General features: G+C 45.8%; 1 protein-coding gene across 1 annotated transcript in view; it reads right to left on the bottom strand.

Moving 5' to 3' along the window:
- STAB2 (stabilin 2) overlaps positions 1-11,512 on the bottom strand; it is a 170,094-nt gene that overhangs the window by 84,085 nt on the left and 74,497 nt on the right. The window contains exons 23-25 of the mRNA XM_023208579.2: positions 8,732-8,912; positions 6,833-6,926; positions 5,252-5,410 (exon numbers count right to left, since the gene is read on the bottom strand). Coding sequence (XP_023064347.2) covers positions 5,252-5,410; positions 6,833-6,926; positions 8,732-8,912 — 434 coding nt within the window. The remainder of the gene's footprint in view (positions 1-5,251; positions 5,411-6,832; positions 6,927-8,731; positions 8,913-11,512) is intronic.

Below are 11,512 nucleotides of genomic sequence, written 5' to 3'. Positions count from 1 at the left end.
TAAAAAAAAAAAAAAAAAAAAAAAAAAAAAGCAAGTGCCTTCCATGTGTTGCCCTCACACAGCACTGAGAAACGTCCTATGGAAACTGAAGCTGTTTGGCTCTCCCAGAGAACAGGTTAATGTCTTTGCTTGATATACTTCAAATTCTAGAGTTACTAATCTCCATATTCTACATTACATTTTCCAATATGATAGTTTCTTGGTACTCTCTTCCTGAATTTATTTTTGAGATGGAATCTCGCTGTTGCCCAGGCTGGAGTGTACTGGCATGATCTTGGCTCACTGTAACCTCTGCCTCCTTGGTTCAAATGATTCTCCTGCCTCGACCTCCTAAGTAGCTGAGATTACAGGTGTACGCCACCACGCCTGGCTAAGTTTTGTATTTTTAGTACAGACAGGGTTTCACCATGTTGGTCAGGCTGGTCTCAAATTCCTGACCTCATGATCTGCCTGCCTCGGCCTCCCAAAATGCTGGGATTATAGGCGTGAGCCACCATGCCCAGCCTCTTCCTGAATTCTTTTCTCCAGAGGGGCCTATGGAGATAGTCTCAGAGAGAACTTGGGGCCTAAAAAGCATCACGCTGGATAGCCTTTCTGCCTAATGAGAAAGATCAAGCAAGCTATGGGGTATCCACTTGGTGGAGATGTATACATGAGGCCATTGCTAGCTTGTGAGGCACTTTGTTCAATTTAGAAACATTTGGCTCCAGCATGGTTTATCTTTTTAAAGCAGCATTCCTGGTAATTAAGGTTTGTGCCCATCTGGAAAGTCTAAAAGTTTCCAAGCCAGCTAGTCCCAGCTGAGGGCAATCCTAGACGTAAGAGAAGTCCCGATCCTCCCCCAGCCTGATTTCTATAATTGTGTACAAGGGCTGATGGGAGTGTCAGGAAAGAGGATGGATGTGGACACTCAATCTGAGTCAATGAAAGAGAACGAATCCTGGGTTTTTGGTCCATTCTGTTTCTTATAGAACACCACAAAGAGAACCCCCTTCTTTTCCCATCTTCCCATCAGGATGTTTTTCAAGTTTGTCTGCAAAAAGGAAGACAGAGCAGAGAGGAGACAGACATTATAGTAGGTTGAACTGTGTCCTCTTATTCCCAGATTTATTTGTTGAAGTCCTGACCTCCAGTACCTCAGAATATGACCTTATTTGGAAATAGGGTTGTTGTGATATAATTAGTTAAGATGAGGTCATACTGGAGTAGGGTGGGCCCTGAATCCAGTAAGACCAGTATCCTTATATTAATAAAAAGGGGGCTTTGGGAGGCCGAGGCGAGCAGCTCATGAAGTGAAGACATTGAGACCATACTGGCCAACGCGGTGAAACCCTGTCTCTACTAAAAATACAAAAATTGGCTGGGCGTGGCAACGTGCACCTGTAGTCCCAGCTACTTGGGAGGTTGAGGCAGGAGAATCGCTGAACCTGGGAGGTGGAGGTTGTAGTGAGCTGAGATCATGCCACTGCACTCCAGCCTGGGTGACAGAGCGAGACTGTCTCAAAATAAATAAATAAAATAAAATACAAGTTGGGGGTGAGTGGAATTTGGAGACAGATACACACACAGGGAGAACAGCATCTGAACACGAAGGTAGAGAACAGGGTGATGTGTCCACAAGCCAAGCAACACCAAGGATTTTCAGCAAAGCACCTGAAATTAGGAGAGAGGAATGGAACAGCTTCTCCTTCCCAGCTGTCAGATGGAACCAACCCTGAGGACACCTTGATCTCAGACCTCCAGCCTCTACAGCTGTGAAACAATACATTTTTGTTGTTCTATGCCACCCAGTTTGTGGCACTTCGTATGGCAGCCCCAGAAAGCTAATACAGACACCAAGGCATTTTGTTCCCTTTTCTCAAGTGCAATCTGCCAACTCAAGTGCGTCAAAAATGAATGCAATCATTTACTGAGTGCTTGGCAAGACATAAGACTGCAGTGAGCTTTTTCACAGTTAAGACTCCTGCAGTCACATTTTAAAGCTAATTTTCTCCAGACCCATGAGCAGGTTCTGCTGTCAGAGAAATCAGAAGGATAAATAGGAAAGCAGCCCTCAAATGCTATGGAACAACCGGACCATGCGACTTACCCTATGTGACTTTTACAACATTTATCACTTTAGCGTTATACATAGGTTTGTCTGTCGCCTCGCACAAGATCTCATTTCTTCAAGTCTGGCTGAGGGCCCTTGGCCACGGTAATCTCTTATCTTCATCACTGAGCTTAGTAGCTGAGTAGGTGTAAGCACTTGAGATGTGTTGGATGAATGAGCAAATGAATAGATATAGGAACATCTGTTTTATTTTGTCTGGCCAGCATCTGTTCTCTCTCTTCCTGGAAACTGCACACCATTTGGCTCTGAGGACACCATCACTCCCCCTCTCCCAGTCCACACAATAAAATGTGGCTGGTTCCTCCACCCCAGGGTGGGGTGCAGGGCCTTGGCCTGTGCTTATCACTGCATCTTCCACCCTGGGCCTCCCCTGGCCGGATTTCTGTAACTGGGCGCGAGGGCTGATGGGAGTGGTAGGAAATGAGGATGGGTGTGGATGCACTCGATCCGAGTCAATGAAAGAATGAATCCTGGGTTTTTGGAGGAAGTTACCAGTAAACGTACTCCATTCTGCTTAACTAAGTATTCCGATGGTATAAGTTGGTGTGGCTGGAGGTCATCCCTCACTCCAGGAACCTGGGAAGAAGCTGAGCCAAGAAACAGACCCTTTTGCTGCCTTCTGAGCCCTGAATCATGTTGTGCCTGCAGCCAGATCCATATATGGACTTTAGAGTCACGTGGGCCAAAACATTCCCTTTTTAAACCAGCTTTTTCTTCTTAAGAATTGAAGTAAATATATGTATGAGACAATGTATCATTTTAACCATTTAAAAATGTAAAGTATATTCACATTTGTGTACCTATGTACTAAATATATTCACATTTGTGTACAACACATCATCACCATCCTTCTCCAAACTTGTTTTCATCTTCCCAAACTGAAGGTCCATACCCGTTACACAATAACTCCTCGTTCCTCTCCCCACTCTAGCTCCTGGCAGCCACCATTCTACTTTCTGTCTCTATGAATCTGACTACTCTAGGAACCTCAGAGCGGGGGAATCACATAGCATTTGTCCTTCTGTCTCTGGCTTATTTCACTTAGCAACACATCTTCAAGGTTCACCCATGTTGCAGCATGTGTCAGCATTTTCTTCCTTTTTAAGGCTGATTGCTCTTCCATTGTATACATATACCACGTTTTGATTATCCATTAATCTGGCAATGGCCATTGGGTTGTGTTCACCTTTTGACTACCGTGAATAATGCTGCTATGAATACGGGTGCTCAAATATCTGCTTGAGTCCCTGCGTTCGATTCTTTTGGGTGTATACCCAGAAGTGGAATTGCTGGAGCATATGGTCATTCTATTTTTAATTTTTGGGGGGAATTGCTGTGCTATTTTCCATGGCAGCTGTAGCATTTTACATTTCCACAAGTAGTGCACAATTGAGTTTTCTGTTATAACTGAAAGATTTCTCCCTGACAGATTTTCTATCTCTGTCCCATTGCCAACTGTCACTCCCTGAAAAGCACCTTCTGTGGTCTATTGAAATAATTAACCCCAGCTGTAAATAGACAGCTGTCAATGTGGAGGCTTTGCCTGGGTGTAGTACTTCCATCTCCCACCAGTTTTCAAGAGTGGGAGGTGGGCTAGGGTGAGATCATGCCATGCTCTTAGCCAAGCAGTTTAATTTTTTAACCCTTGCTCCTAAACATGTTGACCACCTTTTTTTTTTTTTTTTTTTGATACAGAGTTTTGCTCTTGTTGCGCAGGCTGGAGTGCAATGGTGCGATCTGAGTTCACTGCAACCTCCGTCTCTCAGGTTCAAGCAATTCTCCTGCCTCAGCCTCCCAAGTAGCTGGGATTACAGGCACGCGTCATGATGCCCGGCTAATTTTGTATTTTAGTAGAGATGGGGTTTCTCCATGTTGTTCAGGCTGGTCTCGAACTCCTGACCTCAGGTGATCCACCTGCCTTGGCCTCCCAAAGTGCTAGGATTACAGGTGTTAAGCCACAGCGCCTGGCCCATGTTGACCACCTTTTAACCCCCTGTGGGGGTCTCTTTGGAAAGAGTTCTGTACAGATCACTAACGCTGGTAGTTAGGAGCTCCCAGAGGAGCTCCAACACTTCTGTCTCTGCACGAGTGTCCAGCCCTGCACTGGCCCACAGGAACGATGTTCCATCACTCATTCCTAGCAGAATGGAGAAGTGAGTGGGAATGATGCCTAAAGCCACAGAGGGAAGCCCTAAAAACTTCCTTCTTGGATATTTTTAAATAGGGCAGATCTCCATTTGTCTGGGTAAATTCCTCCATGAAGGAAAGGGAAGGTAGGAGGTGGGCTTTACTATCTCATCAAGTTCCACTCAAGCTCCGTGTTTCTCTGATTATTAACTTGTGCACAGAAATGAGAGGTCTGAGAACCAAAAGGCTTGGGGTCAAGTGGGAGATACCATGGTGAGCAAAGTTAGGCTTTCCTCAGGCAGAGCCCTCATCGTGGGAAGAAATACATTTCTCAAAGAGCAGAAAATAATTTGTAGGTCTTTAAAAAAGTTCAGCCTAAAACATAAAAGTGAGAAACTGTATCAAGATTCAAAAGATAAGGGGGTTGATTTCAAATCCCAGTTCCCATCTTCCACGTGTTCTGACCTCCTTAGCCTTGTATTATAAACACACCTGTGGGTCCTACCTGTGGAAAGGGGTGGAAGCAGGCGGGGATGGGTGGGGGGAGGGAGCCTTATCAGTTGCCTGTTTTCTCATTGCCACAATCATAGTTTAGTTGGTAGCCCCTCCCCTGGAGCTGATTAATTTTTAAGCAGTAGCCTTCTCTGCCTCGTTCTCCATTAAATGACAGTGAGTGAAAGTGATCAATATGCTACAGAGCTATAGAAATATAAGGTTGGTCCAGGATGGTGACTAAGAGGGCAGCCCTGGAGTCACACTGGGTGCAAATCTTGCACTATTATTTATTTTCTATGATTTATGCAACTAGCTTCTCGTTGCCTCAGTTTCCTTTTCTATAAGATGAGACAATAATACATCATAGGTTTGTTGTGGCAATGAACCCGTGTTCACTGCCATGAATGATTGAAAAAAGCTGCAGTAAGTTCTAGCCAAAGTACTTCTGTCCTGAGGGGAAAGAAAAGTCACTGCATGATTCCTGCTTTCTCTTTGCTCCCATGACATCCAACCTACCTGCCCGGGACCCACGTACAAACAGGTTGCGTTGTCGTGGCAGCCGCCTGCATCGGGCAGCAGGCAGTTGTTGATCTCCAAGCAGTCTCTCCCATTCCCTGTCCAGCCCTGCTGACACACGCAGGTGTGGGTGCCCGTGCCAGTTTTGATGCATTCTGCCTGCAGGAGGAAAAGAGAAAGCAAAGCCTCTGAATCCTCAGCCCAGCCACATGATTCCAAAAGTAAGAGAGAGTTTCCAGACATATGTTCCAGAAGCACATATTTGCATTGAGGTGGAAATGCTTAATTTACATTGAGATTCATGAAAAGATTAGGTAATTTAAAGAACAAAATTGCTTGGAGCTGGCCAGCTTATGGCCACTAACATCACTGTTAGTTATTAAGCCAGGGACTGTTTATATTGTTTTGCAGGTGTAAACCATCATCTTGAGGAAAGTATTGTTATCTCTATTTTATAGCTAAGGAAACAGGTGTTGCCCAAGATCATGCAGCTATAAAAAGGCATGAACCCAGGTCTCTATAATGTGGGAACCCAAGCTCCACGATATCAGCTCCCGGGCCTCTCAGGAGGAGCCTTACCAGGAGGCTGGAGGACAGAATGTGAAGGAGAGAGGGGTACAAGATATGGTGTTGAGATGAGGCTGAGGGGGATAGGGTTGGGATGGGGCTTATTCAAAGGGAATCAAAGGAATCTGTAGGCTGGGGTCAGGTGGTTTCATCTAGATTTTATCCTCGGAGCTAGAGGAAATTATGGAAGGGGCTTAAATCTGGGAAAAACATGATCTGATTCACTTCAAGCCACTCTGGCTGTGAGTGGAGAATGCACTGTGGGTAAGAGGAAGTAAAGAAACCAGTTACTAAACCATAGGTAAGGAATGAAGGTGACTAGGGTGTAGGGTAGGGGTGGCAATAATTGAAGGGAATTAGTGAAAGCAATGGTAGGTTCTAGCTATACCCCTACCAACAACAGAACTTAGTCACTTGACTCCCCCAGATCCCAGTTTCCTAATCAGTGAAATGATCACTTGAGCCCAGGAGTTCGAGGCGGCAGTGAGCTATGATTACACCACTGTGCTCCAGCCTGGGTAAGAGTGAGACCCTGTGTCAAAATAAAATAAAAATTCAAGGTTTAAACACAAATGCTTCACACATATGAAAAGTCATCAGACACTGACCTGTGGAATGTCTTTCCTCAGGATTTCCTAAAAAAACCCAACCAACCAACTGAAAAAAGCCAACAAGAAGCCAGGCAGGGCTGGGTGCGGTGGCTCACGCCTGTAATCCCAGCATTTTGGGAGGCCGAGGTGGGCGGATCATGAGGTCAGGAGTTTGAGACCAGCCTGACCAACAATGGTGAAACCGCATCTCTACTAAAAATACAAAAATTAGCCAGGGGTGATGGCATGCCCCTGTAATCCCAGCTACTCGGGAGGCTGAGGCAGGAGAATCGCTTGAACCCAGGAGGCGGAGGTTGTAGTGAGCCAAGATTGTGCCATTGCACTCCAGCCTGGGCGACAGAGTGAGACTTTGTCTCAAAAAATAAAGAAACCAGGCAGGTTGGAAATGAAGACCAGTACTCACATTGCGGCTACAGCCTCCTGGAGTTAGCCCTGTGCAAGGGTCCATCTCAGAACATACAGTTCCATCTCCTTCATATCCTGCTTTGCAAACACAACTGCAAAGGAGAGTGTGCAAAATCAGCCCCAGAATAAGCACCAATGACCCAGAAGAGAGCCAGCCAGCTAGAGATGAGCCAGTTCCTGGCCGAATGGCTCCATCGTTTGCTCCAGTGGAGGAAGCCAGTGCTCAAATGTGGTCGGGGTACTTCTGGGGTCTGCAATCAGATACACCTGGGTGGAAATGAAGCCCGCCCACTTCTTAGCAGTTGTGTGACTCTGCACGAGTCCCTTAACAATGGAGAGATCTTATTTCTCATGAGGAAAATGGGCCTAATACCTCCCATATAAGGCTGAAGGTTAGATGAGCGAATGCACACCGAGCATTTAGCAGAGCACTTGCAGATCATAAGGCTCAACACCTGACACCTGCTCTTATTTTACCAGAACCTGCCTCTTTATAACTCTTCCTGCTCAATACTAGTTATTACCTCTGGTTCAGCAAAGTCTACTCTGTCTTCTATACAACAGCTCCTAAAATATTTGAAAATGACAATCAGGTGAGACTTCTCCTCTCCCCTTCTCTGGCCCCTTGGAGGTTTTCCCCCCGACACCACATTCTCAAGTGCCTCTTCTGTGAGTTGACTTGGTTTCTTGACCCATAACCCTTCCAGACGCTCCTCTTAAAATGTTCCATGATGATACTTTTACTATTAAAGGTGGCCCATTTATTCATCTGTTCAACCAATATTGATTGAGTGCCCTATGATAGATGCTGGGGACATTGTACCGCCACGTCCTACTGCAAATTCAGTCATCCGTGCCTTACAAAAATTAAAAAATATATATATTTCATGTATCAAGTTTCCTGGAGGAACAAAATACATTATCTGGTGTCCAAATGAAGAAATAGGTTGATCTGTTCCAATAATGTTTGATTTACCTAAGGCAACATAGTTCATACAGACCCACGCCGACAGTCCTTGGCGGATGATTTAATAGGTTTTGGGGGTAATTTTGATTACATGTGGTTTTGCCTTATGCACTGATATAGATCCTAACTCCTTAGGAAAAGGCATTTCTACTGTACAACTGTGGAAAAACAGTCTCTTGTCTCATAGCCTACAGTCTGGTGGGAGAGGCAGACCAAAACAAATAACTACATAAAATAAAATTTTAGAAATTAAGAAAAGCAGTGCAAGAAGAGGACCAAGAATTCCAGACACCCTCTGCATTTCCCAGGATATTTTAGGTGGTTACTGCCTTGGAGCTAGATATTTCCAGAGAGGTACATTTCCTCTGGCATTTTCCCCCTCAAACCCACTGCAGAATGCTAGACAGTATCAAGGAAACAAATGGCAGCCTATTGGTTAAAGACCCAATTTCCTGCAAGATGCCTTTAACAGGGGAGACATCATTAACAGCCTTAAAAAGCAAAGGTGTCTTCAAAGATTGGAAAGTTGGTGGACAAATCTTCATTTCTTTCACATACGTGGTGATAATAATTATGGTTTCCATGATGGAACATCTTTGATGTGCTAGCTCTGGTGCTAGGTGATTTTGCATTCAGTTCTGCTAATCTCCACAGCTGGCCTGCTTGGTAGGTATCATCACCCTCACTCTACTGTTGAGGAAAGTGAGGTTCAGAGAGGTTAAGTACCTTGCCCACAGTCACACAGCTGGTAAGTTTCAAAGCAGGGAGTGCTGCAATTGAAACCCAGCTCAGACTGAGGTCCTTTTCACAAACACCACACTGTCAGCTGGAGGTAACAGGCCTCAGTTCAGAGTTCAGATATGGGTTGGGTCTGTCTACAGGTAACACAGTGACTTAGTGTCACTAAGGGCCATCCCCTCACAGACCTACCTGGCTGTCCCATTGCTGTATTCACAGGTGGCGTGGATGTGACAGAACTGCACGTAGGGCCCACAGGCTGAGGTCTGCTTATCACAGAGTCTCCCAGCAGAGCCATCTCTGCATGTGCCGGTGAGGCAGGCCCCATCGCTGTCTATCCTGTTATCGCATGTTCCATGAACGCACAGGCATTCTGAAAGAGGAGGAGGAGGGACATCCGTCCAGGCGTTGGGGACAAGCCGAGCACTGAGGCAGAGCACCCTGGAGGACAGGGACCACCTCCTCTCACCCCCCACTCACTCTTGTCAAAGCAGAGTCTGGGGGCTGAGCCGGGGGAAGACTCAGGCGGCTATTTCTTGGAGTCTCAAGTGTTCTCAGAGTGCCTGGGACAGCCCTGGAGAGCTTGCTTGTCCCACCCAGGAGGGGAAGAACTTGGTCTCAGAACTCCTTTAAGACTGAGCATGGTGACTCATGCCTGTAATCCCAGCACAATGGGAGGCTGATGTGGGAGGATTGCTTGAGCCCAGGAGTTTGAGAACAGCCTGGGCAACATGGCGAAACCCAGTCTCTACAAAAAACACAAAAATTAGCCGGGCATGATGGTGTGTGCTTGTGGTCCCAGTTACTGGAGAGGCTGAGAGGTGGGAAGATCACTTGAGCCTGGGAGTTTGAAGCTGCAGTGAGCTATGACTGCACCTCTACACCCCAGCCTGGTTAACAGAGTGAGACCCTGTCTCAAAAACAAAACAAAACGAAACAAAAGAAAAAAGAACTCCTTTTTATCTATGTGTGTGTGGGGTGTGGGAAAGAGGATGTGACACTTTGAAAGAGGCCAAGGAACTCCATTTTCAACTATTCCTGGTTGGAGAGTTTAGCCTGGAAACTTCTCGCCTTTCATGAAGATATTCTGCAATAAATAGAAGTGATTTCCCATGCTGGCAGGGCTCCTGATACGTAGCTAATGTGTTTGTTTTTCACTCTGTCACAGCAAACCAATGATAACCAATAGGCAATATTTGGGCACCGACTTCATTTAAGGCACCGGGTCAGCCTTCCACATGCACCATAGTCACCAGGCCCAGCAGGTAGGTACTTTTATAACCCCCATTTTTCAGATGAGGAAGCTGAGGCCCAGAGAGAGGAAGCAAGCTGCCCGACTTGCTGCTAAATTCCCAGGCAGAAACTTAAACCGGGATTCAAAGTCCATTTCTGTTCGTGACTGTGTAAACACCGTAGATCATTACATGAACTGGCATTTCCATATCACTGCTCTCATTTTAAACCTTAGCTGCTGAATTTGCTTTCAATTGTAGGTATTTAAAAACTGTAACACGGGCCGCCTCATCAGACTCAGGTTCCTATGCATGTGAAAGTGGAAAGAAGGACCTGGAGATTTTCAGAGGCACCTGGCAAGGATGTGGGGCAGGGCAGGGCAGGGCAGGGCAGGGCAGGGCGGGGCGGGGGGGCGGGGCTTGGAAAATGATCGAAAATAAAGGAATTTGGAGTTTAGCCAGGACCCATGGGAGAGGAATTCGTGTGGGTGCTTGGAGCCAACATCCAGGAAAGAGAAGACCAACACAAGTGAGCAGGGTTGGAAAACCACAGCCGGATTTAAAACCAAAAAGAATTTGTATACAATTTTAGGGAAGTCAGCGCTTCATTTGCAAGGAAGGAGACCCTTGTGTGAGACTGTGTGCCGCCGTAGCCCTGGAATGAGAGGTGTGACAGCTGGAAGCCCCCACCCCATCCCAGCCTTGGTGTCCTGCCCGGCTGGCCTCAGACAAATGCCAACATCGTCAGGCCTTGGGATGAACCCTGATTTTTTTTCTTCCTCTAATGTGGAAATCTAATTTGGCAAAAAGAACATTGGAAAGGATTCAGCAGACTCGACCCTGCTGTGCTCTGCTTTCCCATCCATCCTGAGAGTTATCTGTGAAGACCAAATAAGGTAGGAGAGCGGAAGGGTTGTGTGTTTCATAACAAATGCACGGAGTTAGTAGCAATAGTAAGAGGAGCGGCTTTGCTTATTGATGACTTGCTCCGTGTAAGCTCTGTGCTAAAAGCCCCAAATTATGGTCTAATTTAATCCTGTCAGCAACCTATAATGTAGGTACCACTATTATCTTCATTTTATAGGTGAAGAAATAGCCTTTTTCTGAGATCAGACGGCTGGTAGGCTGGAGCGTGGGGACTTCAGGTTGGTCTGACTCTACAATGAGCTGTTAGCTTAGAAATATATGTCAAGAAAATGTATGTTTATTTAAATATACAGGATGTCATTTTAAAGAACAGAATGAATTTTCTGAGGTTGCATAACTTCATTTTTTTCAATGCCTACATGTTCTACAAGCTTCTTGATATTTATGTCACTGTACTAACAGCACCAACAATGATAAATAATAATAGTGAGATAGTATTTGTGGCACATGTTTTGTACTAGGCGTGGTTCGAAGGCAAGCGCTTTCCGTTTATAAGTTGTATTAACCTTAAAAGGTACTTGCTATTATTATCATCCCCATTTTACAGATGAAGAAACTGAAGCCTAGAGAAGTATAGTAACTAGCCCAAGGCCACAGGCCTTGCAAATAAAGGAGTTGATGGAAGGGGTCTGCCTGAAAGGTAGGGAGTGAATTTGATTTTTTTTTTTTTTTTTTGAGACAGAGTCTCACTGTCAACCAGGCTGGAGTGCAGTGGCTCAGTCTCGGCTCACTGCAACCTCTGCCTCCTGGGTTAAACCGCTCTCCTGCCTCAGCCTCCAGAGTAGCTGGGATTACAGGCACCTGCCATCACGCC

Source organism: Piliocolobus tephrosceles, chromosome 10, assembly GCF_002776525.5.
Source record: "Piliocolobus tephrosceles isolate RC106 chromosome 10, ASM277652v3, whole genome shotgun sequence".
Lineage (NCBI taxonomy): Eukaryota > Metazoa > Chordata > Mammalia > Primates > Cercopithecidae > Piliocolobus > Piliocolobus tephrosceles.
Note: the sequence above shows the minus strand (reverse complement) of the source record. Positions and strands in the feature narration are given on the sequence as shown.